Below are 19,152 nucleotides of genomic sequence, written 5' to 3'. Positions count from 1 at the left end.
ACGCTTTTAAAACGAGTGTTATTAGATTTAGCACAGAAAAAAATAAACATAATACTGAAATACTGACTTAGAAGAATAATTAATTCCATATAAAACAAGTGTGGTTTACTGTGAAGTGCAGTAAAGAATCGATCCGCAAGATGGCAGCAGAGACCCCACGACTGGAGGATCCTCTTTAGTAAAGGAGGACCAAAATGCAAGAAAACATGCAGAAGATGGCGTTAATCCCTTTATTTTTGTTTCATTTTCACGTGGTTTTGATTGAGAATGATATGATATTAACATATTCAACACCAAACATGTACCGTAGACTCATGTCTATGAAATCGCACAGTTACAACTCTGGAACATATGTTAAAGTAAAATCAGTGGAAAAAGCTATTACGCTCATTCTATAAACTCTTGCAACAGGAGGTTTATTGATTGGACATCATATATTGAAACTAAATGTTGTGGAGGCTTAAAGTCCCATATGCTGATTAGCTAAAAACCATTAACTGTCAAACATAAATGAACTCTAGAAACACTGAGACATTATTTTTGTTTTCAATAGGTTGCATTTTAACCACGCAATAAGTGATGTATTTCATTTTTGCTCAATTTCAATTCTTTGTTTCCTTCGGCATGATCATAAAGAGGACTGAATCCTGACAGGTTCATTGTACCCGTCTGCTGTATTCAGAGGTAGATCTGGAAGAGGAGCGTAATGATTTCCTGGGTGAGGGAGGTGAGGAAGGGGGTGAGAGAGAGGAGGGAGACGCGGAGGTGGAGGCAGGCGAGGAGTCAGGAGAAGCCGAACGCCTTCTGGTCGGACTGCTGCTGGGGGAACCGCGAGGTGATGAGTACGGCGACAGAGCCTGCAGCATACGGCCACTGCGCTCCTGGATGGCATGCTGCGAGAAAACAGACGTTTCACATTATTGTACGACCAAAGTGATCCAGGCCAACCAGCTAGCCAGAGTATATTAAGTTTGAGTGGATTTACTTGTGAATGATCACATTATGTAAAAGTATCTGTGGAAAACACAATCAGGCTTCTGTTTAATTTTAGTGCCAGTAGCTGAAAATGGAATTTTGATCCAGATTGTCCATCGGGCGGGTTCAACGTAAAAGGGAGTTAAGCATGCAGAGTTGAAGGATCAAAGGTTTGGGGGTAAATATTATATACAGGATGGTATTGGATGCACAGCTTTATAGACTAGTGATAAGAGTAAACGTGCCCAGGCTCCATCTGGTCCGAACAGCTCCAGGAAGTTGCCAATGAACTCTCGGGATTTCTCCTCCCACTTGTGGATCAGATCTTGGCTCTTCTCCTCCACTCTATAAACAAAGTGCTTGGACTTCTCCTCCACCGTTCGGACCGTCTCTTTCATCTTGTCCACCTGATCCTGGAGCCGATATTTCTTCTCCTGTCGGTGAAATGCGAGGAAACTCAGCGCCTGGCAAACTTTCCTGGATCATTTAGTCACGAACCTAAAACCCGACTAACTTTGATGAACCCAACGTTCAGCTCCTGAGCCGTGTAGCCTCTCTGCAGGTTGCGCCGCACGTAGATGTCGTAGTCTCGGACGATGCGGGTGATGACGTCAGACGTGGAGATGCCCTCCGTCCTCGCGGTGGCCACGAACATGCCTGACACGTCAACACCAGATAAACCAAAGACCTAGATTCCGTCACCAAGTGCAGGTGAATGCGTCTCACCTGCTTCTTTAATGTGTTTGTACACGTCTTCCGAACCCCCGGAGGTGTATGGGATATCATCGTGGGCCACAAAGTCGATCTGTGGGTGCACGTTACGCCGCTCAGACCCATGTGTGTTACATTGCTCTGTGCTATCACCAGCAGCTCTCTCCTCTGACCTTGTGCTTCTTGAGGAACTCTGCGGTGAGGGTCCAGGGGGCGTCACGCAACACCTCATCCACGTACCGGCAGTGCCTCAGGGCCTCGTAACGCTCGTCTTCTGTCATCACCGTATAGCCTTTAAACTTGTGTGTGAGCTCATCACTGCAGACTGAGGACACACACACACACACACACACACACACACACAGGTTTGGGTAACAGAACAGTAATAGTCAGTGTTACTTTAGCCACTCTGGCTTTCATACCTCCTACGATCAGATACGTGTTGGGGAACAGATTTTTGGCCTGCATCAGGGCTCGTGCATGCCCGGAATGAAACAGGTCGAAGATTCCATCTGCGTAGACCCGAACTGGACGATGAGCTGTATGATTTAAGGGGGGGAAAACAACCCGTGATGCCATTTCTTAAATCCTCGCTTGCCTCATTGCAGGGAAAAACAGAAATAGCGATTGCTGGGATCTCGTGACTGATCCGTTACTAGCTTGTCTACACTTGCCTTCTGTCAGCCAGTGCTGCAACAAGCTGTCACATGTTATCTAAAAACTTAGTTACATGAATCAAAATGACCCATTAGTGACCTGGTGTGCCCCTCCGTGCTTGGGCAAGGGTAACTTTTTCATGGGGGATCTCTGGGTCGCAGCCGGTGGACTTGGAGAAAGCAGCAGGCTCCCTTAGAGCCTGCGATCAGAGGAAAGAAACAGATGTTGTATCAGAGAAGTCCACCCCTCTGGCAAATTGAGGTCGTTTCCCAAGTGAATCCCCACATCTGGGTCGTTTTAGAGACCAGCGTTTGTTTCACTCCCAGGTGTGCACGTCAGGAATGTGTGCAGACAGAAAACGCAGGACTGTTGTTAGAGATAATAACTGCCCCTCTAGGTCTAATGTAATTAAAAAAAATAATTAGCAATGCTTATCAGGCTGCAGAGGACAGATGTGAATCATATCAGTGGTAAAGTCTGACTGAGAAATGAACTTTGAGTCGTGTGGAGATACGTGTGCACGGCTTTATCTGCTGCTCTTACAGCATACTCTACACTGATAATAAAATATAAAATATAAAAAGCTGCTTTAACAGGATTATTGGTCGATTGTTAGGACTTAGCTAAAAATATGATCTAATCTACAACAATAAAAACTATTTCACTGTTATTACATAAGCTCCTGATTCAAGGCTGTGTTGTCTCACCAGTTAAATCCATATTTCACATCCACAGAGGTAAACTGTCATGTCAAATCTGACATCAGTTTGAAGTAAAGCTTCCTCATTTCAGCCAAAATCAAGCGGATCTTATTTTCCCTGACTTACCCTGCGAGGTCCCCCTCTCTGGCGAGACGCCTGTTGCTGCTGGGCATTGTTGTTGTTGTTGTTGTTGTGGCCTCGGCCTCGTCTCTTCCCAGCCATCTCTGCCTCCAACACCTCTGCGTCCTCTCAGCAGCACAGTACCAGGAGGAATTACCCCGCTCTTATTTTGTAATCCGTCCCGTCGGCCCAGCTGACCCTGATGACGGAAGAAGGCGAGCAAAGTTCAAACCGGCACAGTTGCGCAGGGGTTTCCTGAAAACACTCACTCTTTATCCTTCTGCGTGCGCGCAAAGGCCTTTATGGAATTACGCGGAACACGAATCGGACGCCATAAACCAGAATTTTAAAGCCTTTAAATGTGATAAGATAAATGAATCAAGAGGGGAAATAAAAATATCAGCCCAGAGCCTGCAGACAGCCTTTGGAACCGCACCTGCGGTGTGTGTGTGTGTGTGTGTGTGTGTGTGTGTGTCTGTGTGTGTGTGTGATTTTAAAAAATGTTGCAAGATATTATGTAACTGTTGTTGCTTTAAGAGAACTGACTTCTTTATTTCTGATGTCTCTTTTCAGACCAGCTGTATTGGACATTATGAAGCTGATACTGGCTGAGAGGAGCTTGATAACACACATCCAAACCCATAAACCGCCTCCACTGACAAGTTCATGTTTAAACTGCCTGTTCGACCATGTTCTTTCCACATATTTTGAAGACAACATGAAACCTTTCTTCCACCTACAACACGGTGTTGAGTCCTCACACAGGTAAACACTCTTACACACCTGGGACACAGACTCTAAGGTCTCACCTGATGGGCCCCCATCAGTGGTTTCTATGGGCCTTGAGCAGCTGATGACCCTTAACAACATCTATTCTTGAAACCCCCCAATGACAATCCTTTCATACAGGAGCAGAAATAGTCTCAACTTTCACCGAGATACTCAGAACTAGAGACCGCTATAAACTCCTGATAAACAACCATTTTTTTTTAAATTAAAAAACTTAAATTGACCAAACTCCTCACCTTGTTGCAAACCAGTTATGAAACACTATGTACTATTTTATTTTTATTTTTTTTAAATGAGAAAAGGACGAGAAAGCTCCTAATAAATCCTCGGGGTTGGCGTTCACCAATAACCACCCAATTATACATTTAAAAATCCTTCCGCACGTACGGCACAAGTAGTGCGCCCACCTTGAGGACACTCATAATAACAATAACACTCGCTGTGTTATTTATGTGCCTTTAAAATACACTGAATCATCCAACTGCTGAGAACCGTGAACTTTACTACAAAAATACGGACCTGCGATATTTTATAGCAAGTGACAAGTGATTAACAAGTGTACTGACTCCCTCGTGTGGATAAACGGTAGTACTGCACCCACAGCTATTTATAACCGGCATTGTTATATTAAACACAATATTATAGATCTATATTTAGGAACAGACCTGTTCTATACCACCATTAGTACAATAATTACTAATGATTAATGTAATAATAATTAATTCCATTAAATAAATCTGTCATGGAAGTTTATTCAGATTTTTGCACCTCTTTCAACTCTAATTTATCCTCACATTTAAGGGTACGCTCTTACCCAAACAACTGTGCACGACATACTACATAAAGTTATTAGAATATTCTTTTACACATTCACACACTTATGCACTAGATCCTTTCATTTCGTAAAATAAATAAATCTTTTGTTTTTGCAGATTGAACGTAACATTCAATTGGACCAAATGCTCAAAAAACCGGTTCAGGAGCCGGAAGCTCTTTCTCAAGAATGTTTCCACCTGTGAGAACAATGTCCTGAGGTGAGGGGTGTGGTTATCCTGCAGGGAGCACTCGTGGTGGCAGTACACTTCCTGTTCAATGTTCAAATATGTGACTAACACAAGAATTCCTGCAAATATCGCGGCGCCTTGATTTACCAGGAAGGAAAACATTCCCCTCCAGTTAAGGTAAGGTTCCATAACCAACAAACACACTCTGTTTGCTGATGTAACATTTGTTAACTAAACACCTCAGTGAACGTGAACATGAAATATCTACTGTCAGGACAGAGAGAAGAGAGTTTTGGAGATTTCAGTTTCAGTTGGACTGTGTCATTGGCTGAGATAAATCACCCGGGTGGAGTCACAGTACAGTTTCTGCATCAGGGCACCAACAGTGGTTTTTGTTTTAGATTCCTTCACTGCCAGAACAGAAAGGTGAGTAGAGAAGTAACTGACCCCTGGATCACATGGAGACAGCGACTGTTTGGACGTTCCGCCGCTTGTATAGGTTTTGTTTGTGTAAATCGTGTGTGTTTGACTTTAACCACAGATAACTTGCACAGGCGGGTGTGAAGCATGTTCCTGTGGTTGTACCTGACGCCGCTGCTCCTGCTGATAGACCCACACGCATGCACTGGTAAATCCTGTCTCCATAACGCTGGAAAATGCTTTTTTAAAGTGTGGCGCGATGATTGAGGGACTGACAGTTTAAGAATGAGGTGAATTTCTGGCCGTACTGTCAACACGCCAGTTGTGGGAAACCACTACGACGGAGCTCTCAGCTGATACGCACACTTTGTGGTCATGGAACTGGAAGCGTTGGTGGTTGTGCAATAGATAATGGCTGAACATGAAGCTGTCGAAATGGCACAAGCGTAGAAAAGTGGGTGAATCACAATATAAAATCAACGTGGATGTTTATAAAATGTCAAGTAGATGCCACAAAAGTATTGACATACAGTATAGATATGAGCCCTGCGATTGACTGGCGTCCAGTCCAGGGTGTACCCTGCCTCCGCCCATTGTGCTGGGATAGGCTCCAGTCCCCCCGCGACCCTCAGTGGAGGAACAAGCGGTAGAAAATGAGTGAGAGAGAGAGTGAGTATAGATATGAATTAATATTAATCACATTGGTTGTGACCATATGGTGCATCAGATACCAGATCAGTGTTGGTCACAGTTCTGTAGAACATCAGTATTCTAGAGTGTATGTTTAGTTGTGTCTACGGATGATTGATCAGGCAATAGTGGTGAAATAAGCTGGATTGGTGGTTATGAAGCAGAACACTGGACTCTCAGTCTTCCCAGACTGTGTCATGATCCAAGTTTCTACATGTGTGGGTTGAAACTGCACCCAAAACTGCCTGCGTCCAACAACGGATATCGAAACTTAACCGAGTTAGACATCTGAAAACGTCTGAAAACACATCATGTGGGGAATGAATCCACTAATGACCACAGAGAAGTGCAGAGATGGTGCCAGCAGAAAGAAAATCTGCATATTTGCGTCTTTACACGGTTCCCCTCACACCCAGCTGCACATTTCTCACTGGCTGCATCTCAGAATCTAAATCTTCTGCCTCCACTGTCGTTTCCAGCTCAGGAATGTGCTGAATTCGTGGATCTGGACCTCAGTCACGCTTTCATCGGCACCAGCGTCAGAGTGAGGTTGCTGCTGTACACCAGTGAAAAAGGCATGTGTGGGACGCTCATGTCCCACACCGACCCAACAGCGCACCCCCAGTTTAACACCTCCAGACTGACCACCTTCCTCATCCACGGGTACAGGCCCACGGGGTCTCCACCACGGTGGCTGCCCACCATCACAGAGCTGCTGCTGGCCAGGACGGACATGAATCTCATCGTGGTGGACTGGAACAACGGAGCGGCCACCTTGAACTATTTCAAAGCAGTGGAAAACACACACACGGTGGCTGACAACCTCACCGCGTTTCTGGAAAAGCTGAAGGTGTGTGTGTGTGTGTGTGTGAAGACGTCCTCAGGACAACCATAAACAAATGTCGAGTGTCATAATACACTGGGAATCATCGAATAACAGCTTTGTGGTTGTTTTCTTATTTCTTTCAGGAAAATGGCGTTTCCATGAGCTCCGTTCACATGATCGGAATCAGTCTCGGAGCTCATATATCCGGATTTGTTGGTGCCAATATGAACGGATCCATAGGAAGAATCACAGGTAGGAGTATTCAGATCGCTGATCTTGTTTCCACCGGCCGAAGAGGAAATGGTTGTTATCTATTTAAATTCTGTGGAAAGCAGAAATGTGACCTAAAGAAATCCCCATCTGAGTTAAAAATACAAAATAAATAAATAAATTCTGCAACATTAGTGGGATGCAGACTTTGGCCTCTTCTGCTGCTTGTTTGATTACAACCATGTAAATAGTTCAAGCAATAAACAACTCGTGGGTCCAAACTGTCCAGGCACAGTGAGGAACTTTGAATAACAGTTCGATAAACTAACCTTCATTACGGTGCAGAAGCACTTATCATATAGGTTAAAATTACACGTGACCTTAATTTGATCCCGTAATAATCCCAGTGGATCCTGCAGATCTGATGTAGAATGTGACCTTTGCAGCCTTGGATCCTGCTGGTCCTCAGTTTACTGGAACTCTTCTCAAGGACAGACTGGACCCCTCTGATGCCCAGTTTGTGGACGTCCTGCACACAGACATTGATGGTCAGTTTCTTTGCAGATATGGCAACAGTGTGTGTGTGTGTGTGTGTGTGTGTGCCATATTTGTATGTACAGATGTATAAACAAACAAGCAAAATCGGGGACGTATTCTAGGTTTGTGTCTTACATTTTATGCACATTGTTTATGTGGCTTAAGGCAGATTTTAGGAATCATACATGTAGATAAGATAAAATAAGTTTTATTTATCCCACAGTTGGGAGGTTTAGTCAGCTTCATTGACCCTGTTGTGCACATTTTACCCTCTCTCTTTCAATATACTAGTTACTGTCATTGTTGTTGTTACTTAGAAAATACAGTGATGGTCATTTAAAACGGTGGTTTATTCATAGTTTATAGGTGTTGTGTAACTTGTTTGGTGCATTGAAACTGTACATGTGTGTTGTGTACATTAAGGATGACTGTTGTCATGTGCTGCCTGTGTTAACAGCCCTGGGCTTCAGGGAGCCGCTGGGCCACGTAGATTTCTATCCCAATGCTGGAACAGACCAGCCTGGCTGCCCAAAGAGCATCCTCTCTGGTACGTTCCAATCGTGTCATTAAATGCATTTGAAGATGTACCGAAAAGGTTTGAAGGGAAATCCCCAATGGAAACGATCCACTTTCTCGATACAGGATCGTCCTATTTCAAATGTGACCACCAGAGGTCAGTGTTCCTCTACATGGAGTCCATTAAACGGGTGTGTGAGCACAAAGCTTACCCCTGCGAGTCCTACCGAGGTTTCCTGGACGGCCTCTGCACCAGCTGTGAACGCTTTGGTGATGCTGGGTGTCCCGTGTTTGGTTAGTGCTGTCAATCACCGACCTCTAAATGAACACATTGTTAGGTTCATTGACGTATCAGATAAATGCGACTTTATTTTCCATCTTTGGTATTTACACTATATTTGAATTCATTCACGAGTCCCATGTTGAAAGGTAAATGAGTGTTTCTGTGACCTCCAGGTTATGATGTAACAGGGTGGAAAGACGTCCTGCTGAAGCTCAACCAGACAAAAACGTACTTCACCACAAACCCAGCCTCTCCATTCTGCAGTGAGTAATTATCATAGGATCGAACCCTCAATAACGCTGATGTTAAAGGGGTTGCTGAGGCAGCAGGAGCGCACTGCTGTCTGCTTCACTGACGCACGTTCACATGCTGAATCCTCTCCTGGCTGGCTGAATTTTGGCTACACTACACTATCACTTTAGATATTTGCAGAAAATGAAGCCCTTAAACATAAAATCTGCCAATAATAATAATTCTTTTTTCATATTTCCACACTCCTGTTTAAATTCACGCTCTGCTCTCAGTGACCAAGTACAGGGTAGAAGTGATGATCTGGAACAAGGCCGCGCGATGGGGGCGTTTAACGGTCAAACTCCACGGTGCTGACCAGGAAGCAGTGGCAACCATTGACCAGTAAGTGGTCGGCTGAATTCTGCCGCATCCGCCTGTCGCCGCGCTCTCACGAGCCCGCGTGTTTATTGCTCACACCAGCGCAGCGTTCGAGTTCAAAAGGTTCACTGGGACCAGGTTGCTCGCCCAGTTTGATAAGGACGTCAAATCTGTGATGAAGATGTCGCTCAAGTTCTCCACTGGGAACGTGTTGCAACCCAAGAATAGGCTCCGGGTTCTGCGAGTCCGCCTCACACCTCTAGAGGGTCGGGAGAGGTGAGCAGTCGCTGCGGTTCCTCGTCCGGCTTCGGACGTACAGAAACACTGACCCGCTTGTCTTTGCAGGCCTCTCTGTCGGTATGACGTCGTTGTGGAGGAGGACAGAGAGGTCACCTTCAGGCCCCTCCCCTGCCAAGACTCCAACTTCTGAGACTAAACCGACCCGAGTTCCTGCTCAAGGATTCCCCAGCACGCGAAGTGACCCACCAAATTTTAAATATGATTTAATATATGCATTTTACTATTTAAGAATTTTTTTAAAATGCTGTTGAAATGAAAAGACAAATCAGTCAAACTGAATTTATCTTTTTCTCTGTTTTTTCCTCTTATTCATTTCATCAATGCTCTGGCCAGTGTAGCTCCATCACCAAGTCAGCTTTAATTTAACACGACGCCACTTTATTTATTTGTACATATATGAATTAAAACTGTAAAGAAAATAGTATCAGACTATTCACAGTGTTTTCCTCGATTGTATCTGAGCTCCAAAGGCAAAAGGGACATTTGAAAGGCGACAGAAGCTTCAGGTTGACGATGGCGGCGTAAGACAGAAATAGTGTAGAAACCACACAAAATAAAACATTTGATACAAGTCTGGACCTCCAACAGGAAGTGGAACATGATATCTGGCAACAGTCTCTGCGGGACGGGACCATACCCGTCCCTGCCTTGGTCAGCCTGAGGAGTCGCTTCACTTCCCCACGTGTTTCTTCAAACGCTGGATCTCCATCTGAAGCACAAAGCAGTTCGGACATGTTCGGTTCCCGCTTTACTCTCCCCTCTCCAGCGTTCACGTCCTCACCTGTAACGTCAGCCGGATCCGTTTCTCCTCATCCAGCTCGCTCATCAGCTCTTTGATTTCTTTGCTGGAACACATCAAAGCTGTTAGCGTGGCGCCGCCTCAGAGGGCCACAGAGGCAGGATCTTTCAGAGCCCTACTTGTGCTGAGTCTTCATCTGATTGAACTGGTCCCTCAGGTCTCTCAGCTCCGTCCGCAGCTGCTCCACTTCTGCCGGAGACGGGTGCCTACCGGGCTGGGGGTCAGAGGTCGCACGCGATGCTGGGTTTAAGATGGCGGACAGAGCCTTGGGTAGCAGCGAGGAGAAGGACTGTGTCTGTACACCTTTGGGTACGGTGACCTCTTCGCTGGTCACATCAGAGTGTTCGTCAGGCTGATTCACTTGTTCCGCCTCCATCGTGTCTGTTGACTGTAAAGAAAAACCAGCGGCCAAAGTTACATAAAGTTTAAAGTTACATTTATTAGAACTGTTTTGCCCAACAAGGTACTTGAAAATAACCTCCACCCTATTTAACAGATCTGATTACAAGTTGTTCTCTTGTCCCAAACTCAATTTTCAATGAATCGGTGTTATTGTTATTTCTGGTTGAATATAAGCTTAACACCATTAAGCTCGTTTATTTTTGCTCAAAAATCTGAAGTTTTTCCTTCAAACAACACAGATCATCTGGCCTGAACTTTAACTTGAATGTTGACCTTTGCTCATAGGCCAGGTTTTACTAACATAAGAACTCATAATATAATTGATGTTTCACACGGATTTTACAATAAGTAACTGCATTCTCCCGTAGGTTAATGTGAACTCAGCTTGCAGATATCAGACATTTTCCCCTGGTGTTGAAGGATATCTGTTCTGCTCTGGTGTGGCTGTAGTTAAATTTATCTCAAGGACAGATGAGACACAAACAGTCCAGACTGTCTCTGGCTGAAGTCACACTTGCTACTCGACTCCTGGTAAAAAAAAGTAGAAACTTGCCGGAGTCTGAAGGTCAGACTGTGACCTCTCATCTGCGGCGAGGGAAACCCGCTCATCCAGCTTCTCCCCGACCGACACGATTGATTCAAACTCTTCTGCTTCTGGGAGATAAACAGAGCACAAAGCTCACAGACCCAGACGCCACCCAAAACCAGCAGGAGCGTGCGGTGTTAGAGAGCGTTAGTGCTTCCACCGGAAGTGGCAGCAGCAGCAGGCGTGAGAAGAGTTCTGCAGCTTACCGGGCATCAGGGCTGAGCTATAGCTGCCCATCAGGACCCAGAGAGGCTTTACATCTACAGACGACACACGGGATGCTGATCATAACAGCGCCGCCATTTTAGTTTGCATTGAGATAACTTTGTCAGGGTGGAGAGGGGGTGGGGGGGTGCAGCTGTCTCTCATGCCTCTGCCAAAAAATGTGCAACACATGCTGGAACAAATGGAGAGGGAACCACAAGTGCCACATTACCCGGTTGTTAGTCACCACAATGGGCCGATTAGGTCATTCTGGTCAGTGGCGGCGAGATGACCAGGCGCAAACACTCACCTGGGTCGTCTGTCAACGGCGGTGAGGCGCAGCAGCATCTGTGGTAACGCAACACCTCCCATCGTAACCACGGGGTGCTGCGCAGAATGTTGTGATGAGGGATGGTACTGTCGGGGGCTAAGTTTAGCTCCAGATCGGGGGAGGGGGTCTGAAATACCCGCAGGACAGAGGGACGGGTGTCACACACTGGAGGGTGAGGGGCTCTTTTAAAAGTCACTCACGCTCGCAGGAGTGCAGCCACACAAATAACGTTTGATATTAAACTTTTTTTTCTGGTTCGCGGGAGAAATATTCATATTATTTGCGTGAGTTTCGGTTCGTGTCCCTCACAATCCACCAGCCATACGTTAGCATGTAAAACAACGTAGTAGTAAACAGCAACATGGACGAGGAGGAAAGGAAGAGATCAAGAGGACACACTTAAGGGATTACAAATGAAAACATGTTGTCTCAAGGACAAGAGAGCTTTAAAAACAGATTCAATCTGAATCACTCCCCTTTTTTGCGGAACAAATTCATTTTCCAGAGCAGAAACCACACAAATGACAAGATAATCCACAAACAGCTTGTTAAACACTTTATTTTTAGTGTCATTCCACAAAATTGAAAGTAACTTTACAAGCTGTGGCCAGGCGACCCTCTTTCCTTCCCTAAGCAAAACGCCCATGTTTAGTGTAATAAATGTAACAAAAACACAAGTCAGATAAATGAAATGTTCCACAGCCTCAAAAGAGACAAAAAAAAGCTCTAGCTGAAGTCAAAAAAATAAACTACTTTACAATCAAACGTTTGAGAGAAGTACGGATACTCAATACAACGTGTAAAGACGTTTATAAAATTAAACCGCCAAACTACTTGAGGGTCAGGACCATGAACACTGATCAGATGAGAGTTTGGGTGTCCTGGAAGGTCAGGATTGTAAGAAATTCTTTTGCAGTCCAAATGGCAAAGAAATCAGGGGGATTTTCCAATTCCACCCTGAATCACAGCTGCAGAAGTAAGTGATAAAATACACCTTCAATACAGGATTCTGAATGTTCAGCTTTATATTGTACCGCTCAGAGTTAACTCACCAGTCACCAGTGCTGGTAACTCGCCCGTCACCAGTGCTGGTGACTGGGTCCGCTGTTGTATCGCGGGTGCTGACGTACGACTCTCATGCTGCGGTATTTGTACACGATGCTTTGACTTTTCTTGAATGTTGGCTTCTGAGGTGGGAAGGGCCGTGGCACAAACGTCTCCTGATGTGCAGTAAAGAAACAGTTACTGACAATTGTTAACAAAGGAGGAAACGGCTGATCTGCCGTGCACACACCATTAGGGGTCTTCTATGTCCTGACAACTCGGGGCCCGGCCTTCTGAAACCACCGGGGAATCTCGGCCTCTGAAAAACAAAGACCAAAATAATCTGCACAGAGGAATCCATTTAAGCATCTTGAATTTAAGTGCTCTGGCCAGCCTGTAATTGCTGATATTAGAAGGTTGTTACAACATCAACGACATTAACTCACCTGCAGAGGTCCAGGTCCTGGTCTCCGGAAGGGCCGTCCAGTTCTGTGGTCCGGCATCATGCCGAAGGGCCTGAAACTGAGACATCCAAATGACGATGGTTACTAATGAAGCACTTAACCTCGACAAAACCTTGTTTCAAATATACTTTTGACACGCACCCGTACGCCCTCTTGTCCAGGTAATTTCGCCTTTGCTCGTCAGGAAATGACCTCGAATCACTTGTCTTTGAAAGCCGGCTGGATTCTGCATCATCGTCGTCGTCGTCATCATCATCTTCTTCTTCTTCATCATCATCATCTTCTTCTTCGTCATCATCATCATCTGTAACGTGTTTGAACAAAGAAATACCTTTAAAATTCCAGAAAATTCTAGTATAATAGACAGACAAGGAAACAGGAAACCGACTGATTCATTGTTCAATAACTGACTCGCCTGGTTTGGATTTTGGGCTTTGGGATCTGTGAGGAGAGCCGTCCTTGGACGAGGAGTCCCAGTGGGACAGAACAACAAGGTCCCGTTTCTCTATCGGAGATGACCTGGGGGAGGACCAACAGACCACTTAGTCCACATTTCTACCCCGATGACATGAACATTTTACATCAAGTTCATTATTCCATTATATTTAAAACACCCTGCCAAGTCAACAATTTAAAATAATTAAGTTTGCTTTGCAGGCATACCAAAAATCATAAAGCCATGCTTCACATAACGGTACTTACAAAACCACGGATTGTCCATGCTCCTTTTAGTCCTACTTTTGTATCAATTGTACTCAATGTGTGCGCTCCAATTAGTTTGCGGTAGCTAGACCGGGCAAATCTGGATGAGAACTTTATCAAATCACATCTTCCATTATTCCTCCCTCAGAGGTACAAGATGATAACCAGGGCAGTTAATCCACCGTTTTCAGCCATCCAAAGCATTTCAGCAGATGCTCGTCTGTAAGACGTTGATGAGTTGAGACATTTAGGGATGGAAAGCAAGGGGGGTCATCAGGTCCAGGTAGCTGGGCTGGTCATCTTGATGGCGTTAACGTCCAGTGACTTTATAGACGATTTACTGGTCACAAGTCCAGGCCTTGATTTGACTGAAGACTCTGTGGTTCCCACAACCGACATTCCCTTTAGAACTTTTCAAACATTTGGGCTTTCGACATCAACTTAAGAGAAGGCAGACATTTAATGTATAAAAGGAGGGGGCCCGTTTGTGCTCTTCCGGTGGCATTTCCAGGTTCCAGGAGAATAAAGGGCTGATGTGGAAAGGCTGATGTCTAAACTTCATTTGATGGACTGATCCAGGTTGGGGTGACCTGCTCACAGGCGTTCACAAGAGAAGCTCAGACTTCAACTCTTCTCATTGATCTTTGGGGTTCCACTTTGATCCTTTAATGATCTGTGTCTTCTCAGCAAGACCACAGTTGTCTCATTCATTTCAAATGGCTGCTGTGTGGTTGCCGTGGAAATTGGTGACACATGCCCGTTGCTCATTCCAGAGTTTTCCAAATGCCTCATCGTAGTCCTTCATGCCAGCTGCAGCTACTGCTTAATACATGCATCCTTGTCCGGATACACTGGAGTGGAAGTCAAGACTCTGGATCACATGAGGAAAAACAGCTCTTTCCGGGAGCTTTTGCAGTTCGTCCCCCACTTACTCAATCGGGTCAATGCAAACATGCAATTGTCACTTGCGATAAAAGGTTAAGAGCGGCAGGATGCATGGCGGAGGACGTGCATGTAAAACAGCATGGCATGAAAAAACTGCGCGCTTTCCAAAGGGCCGACGCTGCGCAGAATTCTAAATTCAATCAACCTTTAAAAAGTAGCACCATTCTAAACTGTTAATTTGCTGCACATGATCGTGCAAGATCCAAAAATGAATGAGAAAGAGGTCGTGTGTATTGGACTCATCCAATTCCAAGGGCAGCAAATTCGTTCTTCAGGGGGGGGGGAAAGAATCCTCTAGGAGTGGTTCGTTGCTTTTGTTCTCGTTATATCATCCAACATCCTATCAGCAATAGCTTTAAGTGACGACATTTGTGGTTGCTGTGAGCTCAGCGGAGATTCATCAAACTGGGATGTTCACCAGAAGCAATTCCTCCGAAAATTCGATTCATCAAGTTGCAATTAAACAGCTCGGCACTTTATGGCGCAATCCTCTTCCATCTGAATTTGTTTCCTGATATTACTGTTTTGTGCTTTATCCTGAGATTCGGCCCAGTTTTGTTCTCTTTTGAGGATGAAGACGTCATCAGAACAAGCCGAGGCAGAACTTTCCAACAGCACATATCATCTTTCTCCACATTCCTTATCAGTGGATTTAACTCTGGGTCAGGCGTCACTGGCTTTAGGGCAGTGTAGATATTATCGAGCGTGTAACATAGCACGTTCTCTTCAGCTCACGTTTCATCAACCGAGCCAGTGTTGCACATTTATCTCATGACATCTCCTTTTTCCACAGCTGGGACCATTTTCACACACATTCTTTGTTGACCTCCTAATCATCATCAAGCCCCTGCGAACAGTGCGAGAAGGAAAATACCATACCTGTGTTTGTTCAAGGCCCGGTGAGACTCCACCTGTTCTTTGCTTGAATCAGAATCTCTTGAAGATGACTTGGTACTGCTGTCCTCTTTGGAGGTTGACTGTTCTGGTTTTCCTCTTGGTTCCAGTTTTGTCAGGGGAAAATCAGACTGGAAACGTCTCTTCCTCAATTCAAGAACAGAACTGACGTCTCCCCGAGGAACAGGGTCGCCTAGGCCGAGCCTGGGCTTTATATACGGAGGCAATTTGAGCTTCATGAGGGACTCTGTTCTGACTTGTCTGCTCTTTAGTAGGAAACTTTTATCCCTAAAAGACAAAGGTCTACCACCGAATGGCCTTGCAACATTAAGTGGTTGGGGTCTGTGGTTTTTGGGGTTGCCATAATCCTGTGGAGCGTCTGGTATGCGAATGTCTGATCGCAATCTTTTGCGGGGTCCAGTCTCCTGTGGGTTCTGATGATAGGAAGAAGGTGATGGGCCCCTTTTCCATGAGGGGGACCTTAAAGGGGGCAGGTGAGAGACATCTTGTGCCCTCTCTCTACTGTGGGATCTGCTGCCCTGCCTCTCCCCCGGGCCACGCTGTCGCCTGGAGTCTTGATCAGATGACCACCTGTATTCCATCAAACAATAGAAAAATCATTAAAATGATAGATCCACTGGCATGTCAAGTGGAAGGTGGAATTTTGCTTTTTTTTTTCTTTTCTTAAAGCAGCCCCCTTGATAATGCCATGACAGAAAGTTGAGAAGTAAAATAATTAAAGATAACACTCTTCTCGCTGGCACTGACACCACAATTAGAGAAACTTAATCCCCGCTATTCACTAGCTGTGGCATACCAGAGGTATTCAATACCATCTGTTTGTTTGGGACGCTTGGCAAGCACCAGGTATCCTCTAAAATACTTTTACCCAGCAGGAGGGACCATTACATCACTCTTGTACCTCTCTGGCATTAAGCCTCTCCCATGCATCTCTCTTGGGCTCCTCTGGGAACTAGAGGGCCTGTGTTCTCCATTGTGTGGATGAGAGAATCCTCCATCCTCATTCCAGCGCTTCAGTCCTGTGTACTCATGGTGCCTTTCTCTGGGACTGTAACGAGGGTAGCGATTTCTGTGATCCGGATGCCCAAATGGCGGCTGCCTTTTATGGCCCCTGAAAGAACCACGGCTGGGGGGTGCCGAGTCTGGCCTCCTGTCAGCTGGGTGGTTGTGAAAATGTCTCGAGGATGGTGGCTGGTGATCTGAGGGGTGGGTATGGAAGTGTGGGCCTCTATGGCTGTGGGATCCACGTGTCGGAGTACGACCACATGAGAAATGATGATCGTAGGGGGGGCGGTTCTGCCTCGGTGGAGAAGGCCTCCTCTGGTTATGGTGCGGTTCCATTTTGGGAGGGTATGACTGATAGGAGTCCTGGTTTGGTGACCTCCAGTGATTAAATCGTGACTCCCTATGCTCTCCCATCAACGGCACTCTTCGGACACCCGGAGGTCGTCCCCTTCCTCTGGATTCCCTTGAGTTATAAGGTGCTTTCGTCGAATAATTCTGGTCATCTCTTCTTTTGGAGTCGGGGCTGTAATTTCCTTCATTCGGTCCACTGCTATGACCATCTCTGTAAGGTCTGATTAGGGCACAAGAGGAAAAACCTCAGATCAAAACTCCTGGTGTAGCTATTTTGTACTCTTGAGTACATAAAGCTTAAAAACAAATAGTAAAAAGTAGCTGGGTACAGCTTCACATAAATAACAGATTACCTGGGTTTCAAACGTGGCGGTCCAAAATGTGGTCGAACCATTTTCGGAAGTCGTTGGATGATCTATAAATAAGCATTAACCATTGTGTCATTTCCCCTAAGGGTGAACACTCGCCAGAGTATATTCACATATCTGAAGAAAAAATAGAATAATACAACAAACGCTCACGACGGAAAATGTCTTCGGTTAACACTTTAACGTCTATGTTGGGCACAAAAGCTAAGGGCCAGTTGGTGTGCTACCCTGAAGTTATGGACAGAGAGGAGACAGCGGTGCACGGTTAAAAAGCTGTTAAGTACAAGTTTCTGGTATGAAAAATCAAAACGGCAACGCAAACGACACAACTCCCGAGTCTCATTTGCTCTGTAACAGATCGTTAGTGAAACACGGTAGCAACCATGCGGGTTTCGGCAAAACTACCGGGGAAAAGCAAGGGTATTGTTACTAAATAACAACACTTGACTCCCGTAACTATCGAAATCTACCTGAACGAAACTACCACAAGCAAAGTTTGTCTCGTTATGTTAGCGTTGGTCTCAATCCAACCAATAACAGGGCCAACTAGCGCTTGTATTTTTAGACGTACGGTCCTCAGCAAAATGGAATGAACAACCAACGAAAAGGTTACTCCCGCAGACAAATTAAAATAATACACAGCCGTTCGGTGACAGTAGAAATGCTGGTACAAATACACAATATTTCCATTGTAGACTGCGGACAACTTCTTGTGTGTTAGCTAACGACCTTATCGCCTCGCCACATTTGCGAAGGCCTGTTCTTTTTTTATGTAGCTAGTTGGTAAAGCTACAAACATGCAAGCACATTACGCGTGTACTTACAAAGCTTTTTTTGCATCGAAAACTGCAATATTTTATTAGACCTTAGGTTAACTCTTAAATCTACTCACCAAATGGCTAATGTGGAAAGAGCTACGTAATGGAACGACGAACTAACTGAGCTGGTTTTGTTACTCGCGGCCTCGACTCGCAGCGTTTCTACCCACAGCGCCGCTGCTGTCTCGGAATGCGAACTGCATCTTTTTGGTTTTTTTTTTTCTTTCTTTAATTTGGGTCAACCTACTGACTTAAAGGCTTATATAAATATAAATCTACATACATCAATGTCGTCCTGGTTTGCAAAATATCAATCAACTAAATGGGGTGGAATTGCTCGTGTCACACCCAATCTCATTTATCCATTCGTGAACCTAGTAAAATGAGTTTGGAAATGCTCCTTGTTTTTAGTTTTCTTAAGGTTGGTCAACATGTCACACAACATTTTGTCATGATTATAACCTATTTAGCTAGACAATTACACAGAATTGTGAATCAAGTGAACTTCAACGATTACATGCCCAAGACTTTTGATAAAAATGATATATATCATATATATTTGCGCGGTCTCCAAAACAGCAGAAATGTCTTGCAAGTAAATGTTGCTTTTGACAGGTTGCAAGAGTTTGGAAAGTCCCCAGATCCAGCAATTAAGTTGCCATCACTGCAGGAAAGGTAAGGAATGGGAACATTCTGCAATTCTAAACAGTGAATTAGGGATAGTATATACGTGGGTAATTATACACCTTTTGCTAAATTTTAATTTTGTATTTGCCCTACAATTCCTTAACTGGAACAGAAACATGATAATTCAATACATAGATAAATGATAAATGATAGATACCAATGAATAAGAATTCAAACAGAGCA

General features: G+C 44.9%; 4 protein-coding genes across 7 annotated transcripts; 1 reads left to right on the top strand and 3 right to left on the bottom strand.

Moving 5' to 3' along the window:
- Positions 1-215: 215 nt before the first annotated feature.
- On the bottom strand, positions 216-3,345 carry LOC101062999 (choline-phosphate cytidylyltransferase B-like). The gene is made up of 8 exons (XM_003971278.3): positions 3,171-3,345; positions 2,443-2,542; positions 2,109-2,225; positions 1,860-2,011; positions 1,702-1,780; positions 1,490-1,632; positions 1,221-1,409; positions 216-893 (listed from the first exon to the last, which is right to left on the bottom strand). Exons 1-8 carry the CDS (start codon positions 3,264-3,266, stop codon positions 657-659), a joined length of 1,113 nt encoding a protein of 370 aa, XP_003971327.1. The 5' UTR covers positions 3,267-3,345; the 3' UTR covers positions 216-656.
- A 1,613-nt stretch (positions 3,346-4,958) lies between these two features.
- Positions 4,959-9,767, top strand: lipia (lipase, member Ia). Of its 2 annotated transcripts, none has more exons than XM_011611600.2 (12): positions 4,959-5,134; positions 5,237-5,383; positions 5,499-5,585; positions 6,547-6,917; positions 7,037-7,145; positions 7,550-7,651; positions 8,098-8,187; positions 8,283-8,450; positions 8,613-8,702; positions 8,964-9,072; positions 9,151-9,324; positions 9,394-9,767. In XM_011611600.2, the coding sequence occupies exons 3-12, from the start codon at positions 5,525-5,527 to the stop codon at positions 9,476-9,478; spliced, it is 1,359 nt and encodes a 452-aa protein (XP_011609902.1). In that variant the 5' UTR covers positions 4,959-5,134; positions 5,237-5,383; positions 5,499-5,524; the 3' UTR covers positions 9,479-9,767. The 2 variants fall into 2 exon arrangements, with proteins under 2 accessions (XP_011609902.1, XP_011609901.1); XM_011611599.2 differs by having other exon boundaries at positions 5,232-5,383.
- Positions 9,707-11,842, bottom strand: LOC115252598 (SH3 domain-containing kinase-binding protein 1). The gene is made up of 6 exons (XM_029848031.1): positions 11,650-11,842; positions 11,342-11,395; positions 11,103-11,203; positions 10,267-10,535; positions 10,130-10,193; positions 9,707-10,057 (listed from the first exon to the last, which is right to left on the bottom strand). Exons 2-6 carry the CDS (start codon positions 11,370-11,372, stop codon positions 10,019-10,021), a joined length of 504 nt encoding a protein of 167 aa, XP_029703891.1. The 5' UTR covers positions 11,373-11,395; positions 11,650-11,842; the 3' UTR covers positions 9,707-10,018.
- Positions 11,843-12,211: 369 nt separating this feature from the next.
- On the bottom strand, positions 12,212-18,461 carry LOC105417494 (ATPase family AAA domain-containing protein 2). Of its 3 annotated transcripts, XM_011611594.2 has the most exons (10): positions 18,357-18,461; positions 17,450-17,511; positions 16,642-17,316; positions 15,705-16,310; positions 13,594-13,697; positions 13,320-13,482; positions 13,161-13,236; positions 12,965-13,033; positions 12,723-12,890; positions 12,212-12,638 (listed from the first exon to the last, which is right to left on the bottom strand). In XM_011611594.2, exons 2-9 carry the CDS (start codon positions 17,488-17,490, stop codon positions 12,750-12,752), a joined length of 1,875 nt encoding a protein of 624 aa, XP_011609896.2. In that variant the 5' UTR covers positions 17,491-17,511; positions 18,357-18,461; the 3' UTR covers positions 12,212-12,638; positions 12,723-12,749. The 3 variants fall into 3 exon arrangements, with proteins under 3 accessions (XP_011609896.2, XP_011609895.2, XP_011609900.2); XM_011611593.2 differs by having other exon boundaries at positions 12,212-12,890; XM_011611598.2 differs by lacking the exons at positions 15,705-16,310; positions 16,642-17,316 and having other exon boundaries at positions 12,212-12,890.
- Positions 18,462-19,152: the final 691 nt, after the last annotated feature.

The sequence above is a fragment of the Takifugu rubripes genome, chromosome 15 (assembly GCF_901000725.2).
Source record: "Takifugu rubripes chromosome 15, fTakRub1.2, whole genome shotgun sequence".
Lineage (NCBI taxonomy): Eukaryota > Metazoa > Chordata > Actinopteri > Tetraodontiformes > Tetraodontidae > Takifugu > Takifugu rubripes.
Note: the sequence above shows the minus strand (reverse complement) of the source record. Positions and strands in the feature narration are given on the sequence as shown.